Source organism: Macadamia integrifolia, chromosome 9 (genome assembly GCF_013358625.1).
Source record: "Macadamia integrifolia cultivar HAES 741 chromosome 9, SCU_Mint_v3, whole genome shotgun sequence".
Taxonomy (NCBI): Eukaryota; Viridiplantae; Streptophyta; class Magnoliopsida; order Proteales; family Proteaceae; genus Macadamia; species Macadamia integrifolia.
Window position 1 is genome coordinate 3,670,075 of NC_056565.1, and position 20,117 is coordinate 3,690,191.

At 39.8% G+C, this 20,117-nt stretch overlaps 2 protein-coding genes across 5 annotated transcripts in view; one reads left to right on the forward strand and one right to left on the reverse strand.

The window, feature by feature from the left end:
• LOC122089052 overlaps positions 1 to 20,117 on the forward strand; it is a 117,691-nt gene that overhangs the window by 71,304 nt on the left and 26,270 nt on the right. For all 4 annotated transcript variants that reach the window (XM_042658470.1, XM_042658468.1, XM_042658471.1 and 1 more), the window contains exon 7: positions 13,155 to 13,205. In XM_042658470.1, the coding sequence (XP_042514404.1) occupies positions 13,155 to 13,205 (51 nt within the window). The remainder of the gene's footprint in view (positions 1 to 13,154; positions 13,206 to 20,117) is intronic.
• On the reverse strand, positions 14,471 to 16,265 carry LOC122089053. Its single transcript, XM_042658473.1, has 2 exons — positions 14,931 to 16,265; positions 14,471 to 14,851 (listed from the first exon to the last, which is right to left on the reverse strand). The coding sequence occupies exons 1-2, from the start codon at positions 15,631 to 15,633 to the stop codon at positions 14,703 to 14,705; spliced, it is 852 nt and encodes a 283-aa protein (XP_042514407.1). The 5' UTR covers positions 15,634 to 16,265; the 3' UTR covers positions 14,471 to 14,702.

Sequence of the window (20,117 nt, forward strand, 5' to 3'; positions counted from 1 at the left end):
AGCCCTATAGTGGGACCACTCTTTTTCCCGCTGAATCTCTCAGTGACCTACCATCTCCCCATAACTAAACCCCCCCTTTCTTACCTCTCTAATCGCACTACTGCTCGAGCCTACCTTCTTTCTCTTCTTCAACCCACCCCCTCCCCACACCAGATTTCCCTAGGCTTTCCCCCATACTGTGTCTTCCTGAGCACTCTGCCCCCACCACCCCCTCTGACCCACCTTCGGTTACCTGGTTTGAACTACTTTACAACACGGCACCACCGCAGCTGAGACTCAGAACTGGTATGATCGGTTAGACACAGCCAGGCTGCACGTTTACCTGCTCCTAAACACCCCCTAAGTAGTACTACACCTATCATACGCTGAACTCCCCGGGTCTTGGAGTTCTTTGAGTAGTAAGGGAATTCTCTTGTTATATCAGTTTTACTGCTAACTTTGTGTGTCCTTTTATTTATTCATAGCTTGCTTTACATGCTTTGCTGTAGTTTTGGGTAGTATTGTCCTCTTGTCATGTGGTACTAGTTGCTCTCTACATCTATTCCTGTATTTGAGATCTTGCTTATTTGAACTGTGTAGCTCTTTACACTTCATCTTGGTTTGTCTTGCTGCCCTATATATATCCTGCTGCATGTTACACTTGGATACTTGAACACTCTTATTTGTTTAAATTGTTTACACTGCCACAGCATCTCTGCACCTTGCATTACTTGACTTCACACCTTATCCTATCGGTGATATGTGTTTTTAAGCCATTAAACATCCCTGCTCCCTGTCCTTCTGTATATATTTTTCTATAGTGGTGCGTTAGGTAGGCAGTCGGAACTCTAATATATCTAGCCATATCCCTTTTGGATGGATCCTCCTTTATTTTTCCCTTCTGATTTCATGTCTTACCGGCCTGTTATGAATGTAGTATGCAAGCGTAGGGTCAGACTTGCTACCTGGAACTTTGGCTCATTAACGTGCAAGAGCATGGAGCTGATAGATGTCATGAGGAGAAGAAGGATCGATATTACCTATATACAAGAGACTAGATGGAAAGGGAGATCATAACTATAGAGGAGGTGTGGGTATAGTAGTGGACAAAGACCTAAACAACAACGTTGTGGATGTGAAGAGAGTGAGATAGGATCATTGCAATCAAGATAATGTTGTAGAATGATGCTGTCAATATTGTTAGCGCTTATGCACCCCAAACAGGGTTGGATGAACGTGGTAATTTTACAGTTTTGGGAACATATGGATGGATTAGTGCAAAGCCTTGGACATGATGAAAATATTATAATAGCGGGTGAACTCAATGAATGGACATGTGGGCATGGAGGATTTGGTGTTGGGGAGAGGAACTAGGAGGGGATTTCGGTATTAGACTTTGTAGTAGCCTATGACCTACCCATTGTGAACACATTCTTTGAAAAGAGAGTGAAGCACCTTGTTACCTACAAAAGTGGACTTCATAACAGCCAAATTGACTTCTTCCTAACCAGAAGGCCTGATAGATTGTTGTGTAAAGACTGTATGGTTATACCTAGGCAGAGTTTAACCTCTCAACATAAACTGGTGGTCTTGGATATGCAGTGTTTTTTAAAGGCTCAAAAGAGGATGCATGGTTGCCCTAAGATTAGATGGTGGAGACTAAAAGATGACGTATAAGATGTTTTTACTGATAATGTAGTCAAGCAAGGAAAGTGGGACAGTACACCCCGGGTGTAGCTCCACTGGTCCAAAGGCACTATGTGTTAATAGATGTCTCTAGTTCAAGTCTCCTCGCATATCTATTACACAAGTTAGGTGTGGCTACATGCAAGGATTAAAGTATCGGTATCGATTGGCCAAAATTAAGATACATATCGGAGGGTATCGTATCGTATCGGAGATACGCTGAGATACGCTAAGATATGCACATAAATGGATAAGAAACACTTTTTTATACACTTTTGCATAAAAAAATTGTTAAAAAAACTATTGATAACATGTATTATGCATAGACACTAAATTGATGGTATTGCACTAAGAATTCAAGGTTTGTAGTTGTCCCATATATGCAAAATCCTTGTTCCCAACCTTGATTTCCACTTTAATTAGAGAAAAATATGGCTGGCAGTAACTTTGGAACAAAAACCCCTGAAAAAATCGTGTTTTTCTGAAAAATGACAACTTGGCCATTATATGACTGTAGCGTACCGTATCGGTACGTATCGTACTGTATCGGTATGTATCGACTGAGACATACTGATACGTATCGATACACACCGATACGTACCAATACATATCGAAACGTACATTTTACTCGATTTTATTTTTTCCATAGAGTATCGGTACGTATCGGTGAGGATCGGTGGTGTATCGGTGCGTATCGTAGGATACGTATCGATACAAAAGGGTTTTCAAAATTCCATGTATCGTATTGGTAAGGGCCGATATGGTACGATACGCACCGATACTTAAAACCCTGGCTACATGTAACCGGGGTTTACCCTTGGGCTTAAATCGTAAAACCGAGCAGGTTCAAGAGGTTCCTCATTTGGACAAAAAAGAAAAAGGGAAAGTGGGACAGTGAGGGAGACTCCAATGTGATGTGGACCAAGATGTCAGCCTGTATTAAGAAGGTTGGTAAAAAGAGGTCCTAGGGGAATCCAGAGGCTCTTGTTGAGCCCTCAAAGAAACTTGCTGGTGGGATGAGGAGGTTCAGGTTGCCATCAAGTATAAGAAAGATTGTTTCAAGACTTGGCAAAGGACTAAAGAGGTTGATGATAAAAATAAATATTATGCGGCCAGAAATGAAAGTAGAAGATTTGTGGGGAAATCGAAGACAAAGAAATACGATGACTTCTATAATAACTTGAATAATAAGGATGGGGAAAAAAGCTATATATGAGATAGCTAAAATGGGAGATATAAAGAGCAGAGATTTTGAGCATGTTAGTTGTATTAAATATGAAGATGGTAGAGTGCTAGTAGGGGCGCGCTTGGTCCAATGGTATGGTACGAATGTGGCAACTTGGTGGTCAAGCGGTCAACAACAGCCTCTTGACATTTCGGGGGTAAGGCTACGTAGTTCTTGCCCCTCGGACCTCACACATGTATGAATCTTGTGCATCGGGTATGCTCTTTTTTTAATTGTAGAGTGCTAGTAAAGGATGAAGACATTATGATGAGATGGAGTGATTATTTCTGCAAGTTATTAAATGGAGACACCATGAACGGATCTGAGTTAGTTGAGTGCCTAGACCACGTGCCATAGATTTGTAAGAAGGATTGGAACGACTGAGGTTAAAGATGCCTTACGCAAGTTGAAGTTAGGAAAGACGCCAGGCCCTGACAATGTCCCAATAAAGTGTGGAAGAGCTTAGGGCTATGTGGGATAACTTGGCTAACCAACCATTTTAACAAGATTATGACTACAAGGAAGATGCCGGATGAGTGGTGGAGAAGCATTGTAGTCCCCATCTACAAAAAAATAAAGGGGATATTTAGTATTACAATGACTATATTGAGGCATAAAACTTATTAGCCATACGATGAAGCTTTGAGAGAAGGTTATTGAAGTTCACTTGAGAAGAGAATCTAGAATCTCACATAGCCAATTTGGTGTTATGCCAGGAAGATCATCAACAGAAGTTATTTGTTTTCTCATAAGACTCATGGAAACCTATAGAGCTACTAAGAAGGACCTCCATATAGTCTTAATAGACTTGGAAAAGGCCTATGATAGAGCGCCTAGGGATTTAATATGACATGTCCTAAACAAGAGAAAGGTGCTGAGTAAATATTTGGACATAATTAAAGATATGTATGATGTTGTGGTAACAAGTGTGAGAACCAAGGGCGGTCAAAGTAACGAGTATCTTATTTCTGTTGGGCTACACCAAGGGTCAGCTTTAAGCCCCTATCTGTTTGCTCTTGTTATGGATGAAATGACTAAAAATTTTCCAAGGTGAGGTTCCATGGTGTATGATTTTTGCATATGATGTTGTCTTATTGGATGACACTAAATCTAGGCTCAATGTTAAACTGGAGCGATGGAGATCAACCTTGGAATTAGAGGCTTTAAGATAAGTAGATCAAAGACGGAGTATGTGTGGTGTAACTTTAGTCATACTACAATGGATAATCACATTGTGGCTATTGAAGGAAGAGAGATAAGATGAAATGACCATTTTAGATATTTGGGATCTGTCATTAATAAAGAAGGCGATATTGAGGATGATGTGTCATCTAGAATTAAAGTGGGATGGATGAAGTGGAGGGGTGCTTTTGGAGTTTTGTGCGACCGATGGGTCCCTGCAAAACTTAAAGAAAAGTTTTATTGGATAGTTGTGCCACATGCTGTGATGTATGGCGTTGAATGTTGGGTAGTTAAGAAAAGACATTGATAAGCTATGTGTAGCGAAAATGAGGATGTTAAGATGGATGTGTGGGAAAACTATGAGGGATAAGGTAAGGAATGAACGCATTAGTCCGTATTTGAGAGCTGCCCTAATTCATAATAAACTTCATGAAAGTCGATTAAGATGGTATAGCCATGTTTAACGGAGGCCATTGGATGTGCCAGTAAGGAGGAGCGACCTCATTCAGATAGAAGGATCCAAAAGAGCTAGAGGAAGACCGAAAGTGACTCTAAGAGAGGTTGTGAGGAAAGACATGCATAAATTAAGCATAGTCTCGAGTATGGCCTCGAATAGAGCAGAATGGAGAGCTAAGATCCAGGCGGCAGACCCCCTATATCTGTGTTCTACTTCATTAATGTGTTTAGTAATTTGTTTCCTTCTTTTACTTTCCTTCTTCCTTGCCTTTACTTGGATCCATGTGGCCAACCCCATTAAGTTGGGATAAGGCTTATCAACTTCCTTCAGTTCAGGGGAAGATACAAGACACTAATCAATGTCCTCATGTGAATGTGTACGTTCGTCGGAATCGTGAGAAGCAAATATAATTTTTATACATAGACTTGGAATTGAATAGAAAACCAAAATATCAGCAATAACTGAAGCTACATGTCTTCAACAGTAGTTGCGGGTCTTTAACAATAGTCCATGCAAAGAATCAGTCTTCATTTTTTTTTTTTTTTTGGGTGAATAAAAATTTCATTACCAAAGAGAAGAGAACAAACAACCTCGAGAAGGAAAGGGGGGAGAGGAGATTACAAAAACTTAAAGATGAGGGACATTCCTGATGATGGAGTTGGGCAGCTCCCTGGGGTTAACAATATGACAATTCCTAGGGGTAGGGTTACAACTGGTAGAGATCTGAGAGATTTTTCCTTTGATATCAAAGGAGATGGGGCTCCAAATCTTATCCAAAGAGCGAGAATTGCAGGTCCATTTCCTATGGTTTCTCTCCATCCAGATCTTATTGATGGTGGTGGAAAAGGCATGTTTTTCCACAAGATCACAAATTATTTTTCCCTGGAAAGTCATATCCGTCCAGATCCATTCCCTATGGAAAGGAAGAATAGATCTATTTGTTGGCTAACATTTAGAGAGGACCTACTTATGGAGTTGGAGACAGGGTAGGCGAAGAAGAGATGCTCAATATCTTCCGGCTCATTACCACAAAGGATGCACATAGGGTCAACCTGGATGCCTATGAGGATGAGCATAGTATTCGTGGGCAAGGAGTTGGTGAAGACTCTCCAGGTCGTGAAGCTCTGGCGGGGGATGTGATGAGGAAACCATACGGGTCTGTGCCAAGGAGAGACTGGCCTACGCATCCTGACAAAGTCCCAAGCAGCCTTGGAAGAGGAGCTTAGAGGCATCCGACAGCCAAAGAATGGAATCTTGCTCTTGCCTAAGAGATGGCTGAATAGGAGGTAGGGAGTTCTATATGTCCGCATACTGGGGCATAGATTGACTCGGATGGGACCAGTTGCCCAAAGTTATGATATCTGATATTAGAGCAAACTTGGATAAGCCCTAGTTGTAAATATTTCTGGCATTAATAGAATGGAAGAGAGTGCCTTTGGGGTGCCAAGAGTCGAGCCATAGGAGAGTGCTGGTTCCATCTTTGATCTGGGATGAGATGGCAGGAGAGATAGTATGCCTGATTCCCATGATCTTTCTCCAACCCCAAGAAGTATCAACAGGGATTTTGGCCTTCCAAAAGGAGTTTGACTTGAGGAGGCTCGACTAGACCCAGTCGACCCATATACTCTTCTGTTTAGAAACAATCTTCCAAGCCAATTTGATAATTCCAGCAAGATTGACATCTTTGATCCTTCTCAACCCTAAGCCTCCTTCAGACTTGGGGAGGCAAGTGGCAGCCCAATTGATGGGGCGAAGGAATCTGGTACACTCGCTTCCTTTCCAAAGAAAGGCAGCAAAAATGGATTCAATCTTGGAGATTATAGATTCCAGGAGGCCATATATACCGGACTAGTAAATGTAGGAAGCCTGCAACATAGATCTGATTAGCACAAGACTTCCAGCGAGGGACAATAATTTTCCTTTCTAGAGTTGGAGTTGCTTCCTGATGAGGTCGAGCATGGGAGAATAGTGATGAGCAATGAGCCTGGCCGGGATGAGAGGGAGACCAAGATACTTCACAGGAAACATCCCTAAGGTGAATCCAGTTTGAATGACCAGAGATGATTTGTCCACATCAGGAACCCCAGCAAAGAACAGGAGGGACTTGGCCGGATTTATTCTGAGACCAGACAAGGTAGCAAACTTGTTTAGGCAACCCATTATGCTCTGAATGGAGGAAGTATCCGCTTCGGAGAATATCATCAGATCATCTGCAAAGGCGAGGTGGGTAAGCTTCATAACTTTACACTTGGGAATGGCAGAAATGAGCTTCCGATCCGTGGCCACTTGCAGACTTCTAGAGTGGACTTCCATAGCTAAGCAGAAGATGTAAGGAGAGGGGGCATCCCTGTCTGATACCCACAGAAGAGGAGAAGAATCCTGCCGAGCTACCATTCACCAGGACCAAGAACTGAGGGAAGGCAATGCAGTGGTGAATCCAGTTGGGGAAGTTAGGAGGGAATCTCATGCTGTTAATGACCGAGATAATATAGTCCCATCTAAGAGAATCAAAGGCCTTGTGGATATCAATTTTCATAAGGGCGGTTGAAGAGTGCGACTTCCTTTCAAACCCTCCAACAATTTCATGGCACAGAATAATGTTGTCCCCTATGCTCCTCCCTGGGATAAAGTCGATCGGTTGTTACTGACCAAGGAGTCAACCACCAGCTTAAGTTTGTTTGCAAGGATCTTGACAATGAACTTGTAAAGAAGATTGCATAAAGAGATAGGCCTGAAATTTGTCAATAGTATCAGCCCCCTCTTTCTTAGGGATGAGACAGAGAAAAGTGTGGCTTATTCCTTTGATTTGACTTGGATTGAAGAAGAAACTTTTAACTGCCTTGATTATGTCCTCTTTGATGAGGTCCCAAGAAGAGGAAAAAATCCCATATTGAATCCGTCTGGGCCTAGGGCTTTATTAGCCTTGCGGGAAAGGATAGAAGCTTGAATCTCTTCATCAGTAGGGATAGTCAAAAGCATATCAGACATGACTCCAGTGATGGATTTATCCAAGATGCCATTTGGAATATAAGAGCTAGAAGTTGAAGCCGGGTTTAATAAGTTCTTGAAGTAGCCAACCGCCTCACTTTTTATCTCATCAACTTTGTGAACCTGGATTCCTTCAGAAGTAGTTAGCTTGAGAATTGAGTTGAAATTGTTTCTAGCTTTCACAGACCTATGGAAATAAGCTGTATTTGTATCCCCTAGCTCCAACCAATTAATTCTGGATTTTTGCTTAAGGAAGCTCTCTTCTTGGGCCAAGAGGGTTGAGAGGTTTGCAGATTCAGCTTTCTCTTCTTCAGCCAAAGAGTGATTTGGAGGGTCAGACTGCAACTGAATCTGAATGGATGAGAGATTGTTCCTATAAACATTAACTTGAGAAGAAATGTTCCCGAAGGAGTTAGTATTCCAAGCTTTGAGGGCAAGCTTGACATTCTTCAGCTTTCTAGCCAAGGCTAAAAGAGGGGGTGGAAAATGCATTAACTGGTTTCAGCCAAGCCTCTTTCACAATGGAGGGGTAATCTGGATGGGAGGTCCACAGGTCAAAAAATTTGAAGGGTTTTGTGCCAAAGGAGGTGTAGAGTGGATGGAAAGATAGATAGGGCTATAGTTGGAAATATTTGGGTTCTCAAAGGTTGCATGGGAGGAAGGGAAATTGGAAAGTCAGGCCTCATTGATAAGAATTCTATCAAGCTTATAGGCAATATGGGTCTGCCCCGATCTTTTGTTATCCCAAGTAAATTTATTTCCAGACCATCTAAGGTCATTTATAGAAATGTCTTCAATGCATGCATTTAGGGCTTTAACATTGGATATGTCAATCACTCCCCCTCCTTGCTTCTCATGGGTATACCTGACTACATTGAAGTCCCCATAGATCCCCCAAGAGAGGGAGCCTAATTGATTTGCAATGTGTCTAATGTCATTCCAGAAGATTTCCCGATCAGTCGCCCTGTAGGAAGCATAGACGACAGTAAGGAAAAAGGAGCTGTTTATAGGGTCAGAAATAGAAAGATGGAGGTATTGGGAGGTGGAAGAGAAAAGAGTGACATTCAGCTTGGAATTGTCCCACAAGAAACATATATGACCATTGGGGTGGGATGAGTGGTTTGAATGGAAAAGCCAACCAGGGGCAATAGAGGAGACAATGACATGGGTTTCAAGCAGGTAGAAAAAGGAGGATCTCAGATCTTTAATAAGGGCTCGCACGGCAGAGTGCTTAGAAGGGGAGTCCAGGCCCCTGGTATTCCAGATTAGGCCTTGGGACATTACGAATAGTTGGGCGGGGGCAACGACTTCACCATAGGGGTGTCACGGTCTTCCAGCGCTGGGCGGGACTTACTTCTTTGATAAGGACGAGGAGTAGCAGAGGGACGAGCTTGCTGGATGATGCAACTAGGATCAGCTTGAGTGCAAACAATTTTGGAGGAAGTAGGGCGGTGACCTTTTTCTTTGGTTTGGGGTGGTTGATAAGGCAGTCGGGCGAAGAAGACAACCCAGACTGGGTCAGAGGATCCAAGCCTGGGTCCGAAATTGTCGAAGGAATAGCATGAGATTTCTGGGTCTGGTGTTGGATATAGGCCTGAGCCATAGAGTCCGAAGGCAAATGGGTAAGATTAAGGGGGTTAGCTTGAATGTGGGCCTCATCGTGATAGGGGGTGGGCCTGGTCGCATCAAAGGGGGAAGTTGGCCTAGCCGAATCATCAGGGTCCACGGGAGCTGGCCAGTGGAGTCGTTGCCATAGGATGACGATGCATCAGTGGGGGCCGCACATGTCTTGTGACGCCTATTTGAGCTCTCCTTTCTCGCTATGGGAAAAGAGGGAAGATGCCTCAAAGGGAAGGCAGTGATGGCGACCTAGAGAAAGGAGGCTTGTACGCTACAGAACCAGAGTTGGAGTTGTCTCCATCCGTGTCCGAGGATCCCTCTTCGGAATTTGAGCTAGTAGAATGGTCCGAGTCTTCATCGGTGGAGGAAGAGGTTTGAGAAGAGGTGGCGGTATCTTCTGAATCACGTTCGACAGGGGATGGAGCTCGCATGTCAACGTTGCCTTCAACAATCAGGGTTGGTTCTTCGAGGCAGCCCGACACATCGGCCAAAATGGCAAACCTATTTTGACCATCTAGTAAAGCCCTATCCACGACCGGAGGGATATCAGGGCGATGGTCGGCAGAGAAAGCAGTGGTAGAGGCGGTGGTTCTAGTGGGGTTGCGGTTGCGAGCATGGCCTCTTCTTCCTCTCCCTCTGGCCATAGGACGAAGGGGAGGACGAGATCGATTGTGGGACATCATCGATCGATCGTGAACCCTAGCAGATGCCAATAGCTTTGAATGCAAGGCATCGTCTCTCGCCAAGGTCGGCTTCCGAGGGCAGGAAAATGAATCATGACCAAAGATTCTGCAACCAGTGCACAATGGGGCTTCCAATCATACGAGATCAGCTGTTGGAAGGCTAAATCTTCTCCATCCTGGATGGAGATGGAATGGGGAAGCTCTGCCGTTGCATCCACCTCAACGCAGATTCTGGCATAGGTTAGCCTTTCTTTTTTGTTCGTTTGAGCGTCAGAACGAATGGGAGTACCCAGGACGGATCCTATCGCACTCAGACCAGCCGCACACCAAAAATGCAAAGGGAGCCCGGGAAGGGAGACCCAAACTGGAATGGTGGAGAAGTCCACTCGGTTGAGTGGAAGTTGACGGCGCCAAGGTCTGAGGAAAATGGGAGAACGTCCGATGAGTCAAGGCCCTCTTCGAGCCATCTAAGGCGATCATTTTCATCTGAGAATCTGAACAAGAAAAGCCCATGGTCCAGAAGGAAGACATCGACCATTCCAACAGGATGCCATTGCTTCAATAGGGACAGCTTCACTATATGGAAGGGGGGCATTTCCCCAGGAATTGTCCCAGAAGTGAACGATTCCAATGGGAAGCCTCTGAGTCAAGGAGCCCCTTGGGGCATACAGCCACACGGGAGCCATCGATGTTGGCAGGAGGGACAAAATGTAGAGGGAGACATTCGGTAGGGGTGGAGGGAGAGGACTTAAAGTGAGAGTTCCAAGGCATTCCAAGAGGAGGAGGAGGGGGGGCGAGGAGGAGGAATGAGACACGGTGGGTGGGGAAGAGGAGATAGCAGGGGTGGTGGGGGAGGAGTTATCCGGCAAGGGGGGCACGCCAGCCATAGCTCAGGCCCCAGTCTTCATTACAATAGGAAACCCTAGTTTTTTCCCCCCTTTATCCCATCAATTAGGATATGTTTGGTAGCCGAGAGAAGAAAAGAAAAGAAAAAAGAATCTAGAAAAGAAAAGAAAAGAAAAGAGAAGAAAAGAAATGAAATGGTGAGAAAATAAAAAGAGTATGTATGTTTGGTAACCAAGAGAAGAAAAGAAAAGTATAGAAAAACATTCAAAAAATTTTGAATTTTAAGAGAGAGATAGACAAAGAAAATCATTGTGTAATCATCATTTTTTGTCTTATTAAGTTTTCATATTTTCTTATATTTTCTTGTGTTTTTGGCAGGAAAATTTTTGGGGGAACAAAAGAAAATTTCACAATTCCCAAAAAGAATTTTGAATTTGAAAAGGAGAATCTTCTCTTGGGTGAAGACATACCAAGTGCAAAGAAAAATTCTTAACCCAAGGAAAAAGTACAAAACGTGTACTTTTTTCTTTTCTTTTCTTTTCTTCTCTTGGCTACCAAACACAGCCTTAGGGTTTCAGTGAGAACACATACAACATTGTTTGTTGTGAACCACAAAGGAAAACTCTAAAAAAAAAAAACGTTCAAAATATGATAGATACTGGATCTTAGTGCTATGATATCGTGTTACAACATAGTTGTCACGACGCCAAGGCGAACCAAGGCTGTGGAGGGTTGTCTAAGCGCTTAGGCGAGAAGGCGCCCGCCTTAAGGCGAACTAGTGTTATTTTTTATTTTTTCAATTTTCTAACATTATTTAGTAAGTTATATATACCTTGTATCATAAAAAATCAAGATTAAGCCACATCAAGTCATTAAAAATCAACATTTAGCCACATCAAATCATAAAAAATTAACATTAAGTCATATTAAGTTATAAAAAATCAACATTTAGAAAAATGCTCTAATTCTATAATAAGTTTGACTGGTCAAATGATTTTATTTTTACATGAGAATTTTTGTATTAGTTATAATATAAAACCAGCTTTCTAACAAGTCTAAGATTACTTAAATCTGAGTTGCAATGACAAAGTAATGCTTCAGTCAAACTTATTTTTAAGTGCGCGAATACTGTTAAAATCGTCTGAATGAAAATAATTTTATGAATATCAAAACAAAATATTTTTTTACCGGACTTTTGGTTTTTAGCAATGTTTTAACATGATAGAATTTATAAAATTTTCATAATTGAGAAAAACCCTAGCATTTAAAAGTTGAAAATCGTCCCTATAACCAAAATCCAGTTTTTGTTCTTGGATTGGGGGGTTGACTTTTTTTCCTTTTGGAATTTGATTTTTAAACTATTTTTATTGGATTCAAATAGGGGGTATTTGCTTATTTATGAATAATATCTTAAGTAAATGAAATAACAAATTTACTTGAATGATATTTGGCATAAATAAGTGCCGAAACAGAAGGCAACATGCAGTGCAACATGCAATGCAATAAGGCGGCTGTCGCCTAGGCCCCAGGCAAACCGCCTGGACGCCTAGGCGACGCCTTGACAACTATGTGTTACAATGCCAAAACCCCAATACCAGTCTATGAGGAAGAGAAGAAATTAGAGAAGAGCTCACGGTTAGGTTGAACAACCCCATATATATATATATAGTACCATGTTATAGTACCAAAACTCTAATACCAGTACCTGTGCAAGCTTAGATAAGAAGAAATGAGGAAGAAAGGAAGAGAAGTTATTAGAGAGAGAGAAGAGCTCACGGTTCGGTTGGGCAGCCCTACCGTGAGCTATATGTAATAATAATAATAATAATTACAACAATATATTTAAATATAATATATATATATATATCCTGTAGCTTTCTTGGAGCTAGCGGGAGGAGGGGAGGGAGAGAGAGAGTGACATAGGCTGGGCACCCCAGCGGTGTGCACAACCTTTCCCTATGTATATATATTTAAAAGAAATGAAAAAGACAAGTATACCTATGTTATAATAAACCAGTATATTAAACCCCTACTCACAGAATACATAAAACCAGAATTCAAAAACCACACGTAAGGACAACATTATTAACAGGAGCCATTTTGATTAAGATCTTTAGACTAATAGGACTCAGTGCTGCCATCTAATGTTACATTGTTGTATTTCTTTCTTGTTTGGAAGGAATTAAATTTTTTTAATTTTGAGCCTGATGTTTGGTCGCAGACTAGACTCAAATATTTTGGTTATGTAAAATTTGATTTGGTGATCCAGTGAAAATTGTTACTTCTAATTAACTTCACTCAATTTTATCTGGAATCACAGGTAAATTTCTATTTTCCTTCCCGTTGAAATTGAAATATTTAGATGACCAAAGCTGAAATAATTTGGTTGTTTTTGCTCCTGTTTTGGACCTCTATTCATGTTTTGAATTTTGAGTGTCAAATGTAGTTTTTATTGGTCAAGGCAAAACTAATTTAAGTTCTTTTATAGGTGGAGTTTGAGCAGAAAGCCCGAATTTTACACGAGGATATAACAAATCATGTAAGTACTCATGATATCGTGTTGGCAATCATTTTTCTGATGTTAAAAGCATAGTTGTCACGGCGCCAAGGCGAACCAAGGCGCTGGAGGGCTGTCTAAGCGCTTAGGCGCCCGCCTTACGGCGAATACGGCGCCAAAAAAGACGTTACTATTTTTTTAATATATCTATAATATCTAGTACAACTGTATAACAATGATATACTTAATTTTAAATTGCTTGTAAAAAATCAAGCCTTTAAGTTATATCAAAATACAAGAAGCACGACTTTAAGCAACATCAAGGGAAAAAAGTACACACTTTAAGCAACATCAAGAGACAAGAATCAACATTCAACATGAAATTCATATCAATGCAAATTGCAAAGTGATATATTTTCTAACATGAGAATACACAACAAAAAATAAAAAAATTATTCATAAAAAAAAAGCTATAAATTAAACAAAAGGCATAAGTGCATAACAACATATAATTCCTAATGAAATATTATAAATAATATAATATTTAACTATTTAAGTATGTAGTTAGATATACTTACCTCTATGATGCCCAAAACGAGATCCACAAAGTCCATCATAGACCATGAGTTAGATATACTTACCTCTATGATGCCCAAAACGAGATCCACAAAGTCCATCATAGACCATGAGTCCATGAACCATGATATTTTAATGTTTAACCCCCTGTCAATCAATACATATAAGTTAGTGATACTAAAACACTAAGCAACAAGAGAAACCTTGTTCCTTAATATATGAGTCATGACTCATGATAGGTGATAGGCTATGGGTTCCAATCCTACCTGGGGAGAATTAAAAACACCTAATGGAAATTAAGAAACATAAAAATAAACCAAAATACTAAACTTTAGTAAGCTTTAAAGTATAAATTTTAAAACAACAAAATAAACCATCAAGCTAAACTTTGTTCTTGTTTAACCATAATCAAGCTAACAAATCAACATCTAATTCTTCTCCCTCCTGTTGTTGTTGATTCATAGAATCAGTTGGCCCATCACCAAAGTCTTCTTCAATATCTTCATCATCACGCACCACATCGTGGACCTCTTCTTCAACTTCATCATCTGATGATTCCTCAATAGTGGCCCTTCCCCTACCACGACGTGTGTAGCAAATATTGGCTGCACTTGTTGATCCTTGAGCCCTCCTAGGTAAATTACGACCCCCCACCGATGTAGATGCACCAACTGCTCTATCAACATCTCCCCATGTGAGGTTGTCTCCAGGATGGACTAAATCTCCATCTTCTTGATCCCCTGTTATCCATTCACTACTCCAATTCATTTCATCAAGAGTTAATGGATCACAATTGCTGCCTTTTTCCCTTCTTTCTTGGAACCTTGAATGAAGCCGACGATTGTATTGGATATAGACTAGATCATTCAAGCGCTGATGTTCTAGTCTATTCCTCTTCTTGGTGTGAATCTGAATCCATAAATACTCTTTATTTAAGTCAAGAAATAAATGTAAAAAATATAATTACAAACTAATATACAAGATCATACGTACAAAATCAAATGTGCTCCAATTGCGCTCACAACCGGAAGCGGAGCAACAAAGGCCTAATATGCGTATTGCATATTGTTGAAGCGTAGGGGCCGAAGATCCATGTGTTTGCCACCAAGAGACTATATATAAGGAAAAAATTAGATACACATATTGTTAAATACTTATTAAAATTAAAAAAAAAAAATACTTAATACTTACTAGGATCCAATGCTCCTTCACCGACTATCCGTTGTTTAAAAGCCAAACTCCTTGAAAAGCTACCTTCACATTTTCTGTACAATTGAGACTCACGTATGATCTTGTCTTGCACAGTTAAGTCGGGCACCATTCTTTCAATAACTGACATGAATGCATCTTGTATTTTACATGATTCTTCAAAAGGGGCATCATTGATGTGGTCAAAATATTTGCTAGCATTTAGGTAAAAGGCAGCAGCATATAAAGGTCGATCCATTTGGACCTCCCAACGATCATCAATAATTGCTAACACCTTCTTCCATGACCGTTCTTTGTTGGCAAAATTTACTTTTATCCTTTTTTTTGCTATTTCCATTGCCAAATAAACTTCAGGCAATGCAGGCCTCTCATCACCATCTACTAACCTCAAGACAACTAAAATTGGTTGGGATGCTCTTAAGCAATCTAGTACACTGTTCCAGAATGTTTGTGCAAGTATTGTCTCAAGTACTTTCTTACCTGCCTCTGTCTTGGACAACTTAGAACTATTCCAATCATCAGATACAAATAATTGCTTCAAGGCATCCTTGTTCTTGTACAAACTTTGTAGTGTCAAGAATGAGGTAGCAAATCTTGTAACTCCAGACCTCACCAGATCTATTCCATTTGTCTTTTTCCTCAAAGCATCAACAAGTTTGTAATGTCTGTAGATAAAACTTGTCATTGTTTTTGCCCTCTCTATTGTTGTTTTTTAAGCTTTCAACTTGCCAATGTCCTCTAACATGAGGTCCAAACAATGAGCTGCACAAGGAGTCCAATAAAGCTTACTCCGTTTTTCCATCAACATTCTACCAGCTGCAACATAATTAGCTGCATTGTCTGTAACTACTTGTACCACATTATCCTCCCCAATTTCTTCAATTTTACTATCAAGCAGCTGAAATAACATGGCTGCATATTGAGACTCACTAGATACATCTACAGAGCCCATAAAATAAGTCCCCAATGGACAATTGACAAGGAAATTAATCAAGTGTCTACCTCTCTTGTCAGGCCACCCATCAGACATAAGAGTGCACCCGTGCCTTTTCCAATAATCTTCATATTTCTTCTTGATACAGTCAATCTGAGCTTTTTCATCCTGTAGCAAGGGCACTCTCAACTCATGGTAAGAAGGGGGCTTATATCCTGACCCAAACTGTGCAATGGCTTCAACCATCTCCTCAAAGCTCCTTAACTTGACAGTATTGAATGGGATGCCAGCTTCATAAAACCATTTTGCAACATATGCATTAGTTTTCTTTCTGTCTGCATTTGATCTTAAACTGCTTTGTATTGTTGTCTGGGTAGAACCTTTAGACCTCCTCTCACCAACTATTTCTTCAGGAGTCCGTCTAAGATAAGAATCTATCGGACCCTTTACTGTCATTTGTGTATTAACATTAGCTTTATTCCTTTTGGAAGATGTCCCAGAACTTGGTACAAGGTTCTTTATTGAGGAGTCTATAGTTGGGGGCCTTGGTACACCAGACTGGAGTTGCCCTCCACTTTCTATCTCTTCAGGCAAATCATCTCCCTCCTGATGGCCAACAGAATAATCCTCATCAAATACATCAGGCTTCCTCTTCTGATTTCGCATGATAGCTTCATGCATCTCTCTAGCGATTGCTGCAGTTGTCTTTGGGCACTTTGATATATCTCCATACCCACCAATTAAATGTTGCTTAAGCCTTTTGATTCCTCCTTTGGCATCTTTTCCACAAAGTGTACATCGCACTAAGTTCTTATCATTAAGATCTGGCCAATATCCATACTTCCACCCGGGGTTTTTTGATTTGGCCTTCCTAGTTGGATCTTTGCTTGGATCATATGTTGATGCGCCAGTACTAGCAGATGGCCCACCACTACCACTAGTAGCCATATCTATTTGAATAAACTACAGCACTACATAAACATAAGAAACAACAAGAGAAACTAAGTAACAAAAAATAAGAAAAAGCATATCAATCTACAATGCACTTTACAATCTAAAAAATAATAACTAATTCACTAATGCACTAATGCACTAATGCACTAATGCACTACACTAATGGACAACAATAATAATAATGCAATCATAAATTCATAATACAGAATCACAGATTACACTATTACAGTCTATATACTTGCAGGGCAGAATGTTTTGTACATAAAAAACATGGTTATCACATAAATAACAGCATTTGAGAATAGCATTTGAGAACAACAGAGGGGAAAAAAAAANGAGTTCCAAGGCATTCCAAGAGGAGGAGGAGGGGGGGGGCGAGGAGGAGGAACGAGACACGGTGGGTGGGGAAGAGGAGATAGCAGGGGTGGTGGGGGAGGAGTTATCCGGCAAGGGGAGCACACCAGCCATAGCTCAGGCCTCAGTCTTCATTACAATAGGAAACCCTAGTTTTTTCCCCCCTTTATCCCATCAATTAGGATATGTTTGGTAGCCGAGAGAAGAAAAGAAAAGAAAAAAGAATCTAGAAAAGAAAAGAAAAGAAAAGAGAAGAGAAGAAATGAAATGGTAAGAAAATAAAAAGAGTATGTATGTTTGGTAACCAAGAGAAGAAAAGAAAAGTATAGAAAAAAATTCAAAAAATTTTGAATTTTAAGAGAGAGAGGCAAAGAAAATCGTTGTGTAATCATCATTGTTTGTCTTATTAAGTTTTCATATTTTCTTATATTTTCTTGTGGTTTTGGCAGGAAAATTTTTGGGGGAACAAAAGAAAATTTCACAATTCCCAAAAAGAATTTTGAATTTGAAAAGGAGAATCTTCTCTTGGGTGAAGACATACCAAGTGCAAGAAAAATTCTTAACCCAAGGAAAAAAGTACAAAAAGTGTACTTTTTTCTTTTCTTTTCTTTTCTTCTCTTGGCTACCAAACACAGCCTTAGGGTTTCAGTGAGAACACATACAACATTGTTTGCTATGAACCACAAAGGAAAACTCTAAAAAAAAAAAACGTTCAAAATAAGATAGATACTGGATCTTAGTGCTATGATATCTTGTTACAATACCAAAACCCCAATACCAGTCTATAAGGAAGAGAAGAAATTAGAGAAGAGCTCACGGTTAGGTTGAACAACCCCATATATATATATATATATAGTACCATGTTATAGTACCAAAACTCTAATTCCAGTACCTGTGCAAGCTTAGATAAGAAGAAATGAGGAAGAAAGGAAGAGAAGTTATTAGAGAGAGAGAAGAGCTCACGGTTAGGTTGGGCAGCCCTACCGTGAGCTATATGTAATAATAACAATAATTACAACAATATATTTAAATATAATATATATATATATATATATCCTGTAGCTTTCTTGGAGCTAGCGGGAGGAGGGGAGGGAGAGAGAGAGTGACGTAGGCTGGGCACCCCAGCGGTGTGCACAACCTTTCCCTATGTATATATATTTAAAAGAAATGAAAAAGACAAGTATACCTACGTTATAATAAACCAGTATATTAAACCCCTACTCACAGAATACGTAAAACCAGAATTCAAAAACCACACGTAAGGACAACATTATTAACAGGAGCCATTTTGATTAAGATCTTTAGACTAATAGGACTCAGTGCTGCCATCTAATGTTACATTGTTGTATTTCTTTCTTGTGTGGAAGGAATTAAATTTTTTTAATTTTGAGCCTGATGTTTGGTCGCAGACTAGACTCAAATATTTTGGTTATGTAAAATTTGATTTGGTGATCCAGTGAAAATTGTTACTTCTAATTAACTTCACTCAATTTTATCTGGAATCACAGGTAAATTTCTATTTTGCTTCCCGTTGAAATTGAAATATTTAGATGATCAAAGCTGAAATAATTTGGTTGTTTTTGCTCCTGTTTTAGACTTCTATTCATGTTTTGAATTTTGAGTGTCAAATGTAGTTTTTATTGGTCAAGGCAAAACTAATTTAAGTTCTTTTATAGGTGGAGTTTGAGCAGAAAGCCCGAATTTTACACGAGGATATAACAAATCATGTACGTACTCATGATATCGTGTAGGCAATCATTTTTCTGATGTTAAAAGTAATCAATGGACAAGGGTGGTTGTTTTTCCTGTTGTGGTTCTTTCTCTTCCTTCCTGCTTATTATCCAGAGGGAAACAAACTCATATTATATGACATCTCTGCTGGTGGTATCTCACTCTTTGTGTCATAGATGACATGTCAGGATTGCCATTCAAGTAGGAGCATAATTTGGTTTTATTACTTAAAATTATATGGACTAAAGACATTCAAATCAAATTGCTGAAGATAAACAATGGTCTTGTATATGTTCAGATATGACAAGAAGTCATTGATTCTTTGTTATAAGTTGTCCTTAAAATGCAGGTGAGGAGGGTAGAAGAGAAGTTAAATATATATGGAATGTTTTCATTCAAAGCTTGATTTTTTATGTGTATGGTGTACCATAAAGTGCTTCATTGTTTGTAGATGTAGAAGGCGCAGACAATTGACAACAATAACCATATTTGGTATGATACATCAAAGAATCAACATTAAGCCACATCAAGAATCAACAAAATAGAGGGTGGAGAATAACTAAATTCTAATATTCAAACAAATTCGCACAACATGACATAGGATGAAGCCACAGCATTTTAGCAAATAGAAACCAACAGTATTCACACAACATAACTTCATTCATATTCTTCAAGAGCCTAAAATGAAATTTTCAAGAAAAGCTTACCTCATGGTCCTCACCAATCTCTGGTTGTAATTCTGGCAAGGAGAAACTGAGTATATCAACCACTAGCTCTTTTGACTAGTACTTTAGTTTTAGAGTATCACCCTCAAAATGAGAAAATTGACTACCCAAGCAAATGTATCTTCAACCAGCACAATTGAAATGGAAAGAGAATAAGTAACAAAGAGGAGAAGAAAGGGAAAAAATGAAATTAAAAAAGGAACCTGTGAGAAGAAGAAAAAGAAGAAACTTACATAATCAGAAGAAGCATACCATACACTGGCTGGAATGGAATCAGAGTTGAAGTTGCTACAATGGAATTGAAGTCGCATTCTCACGAGAAGGAAGGAAGCGTTGAAGAGGGTTGTAGTCTTTAAGATATGAGTGTGTGATCCCTCTTCTCTTTTTATTTTTATCTTCCTTTTTTTTTCAATAAGAATCTGTGACACAATATATCCCAAGTATTGTATTCCCGTACACCACCAAATAAAA

What these genes read in the sequence shown, in the direction of transcription:
- LOC122089053 (XM_042658473.1), bottom strand. Translation starts at nt 15,633, where the DNA reads ATGACAAGTTTTATCTACAGACATTACAAACTTGTTGATGCTTTGAGG. An exon ending in TGAAGGAGCATTGGATCCTA is followed by an intron (nt 14,852 to 14,930) that starts GTAAGTATTAAG and finishes CCTTATATATAG; the next exon opens with TCTCTTGGTGGCAAACACAT.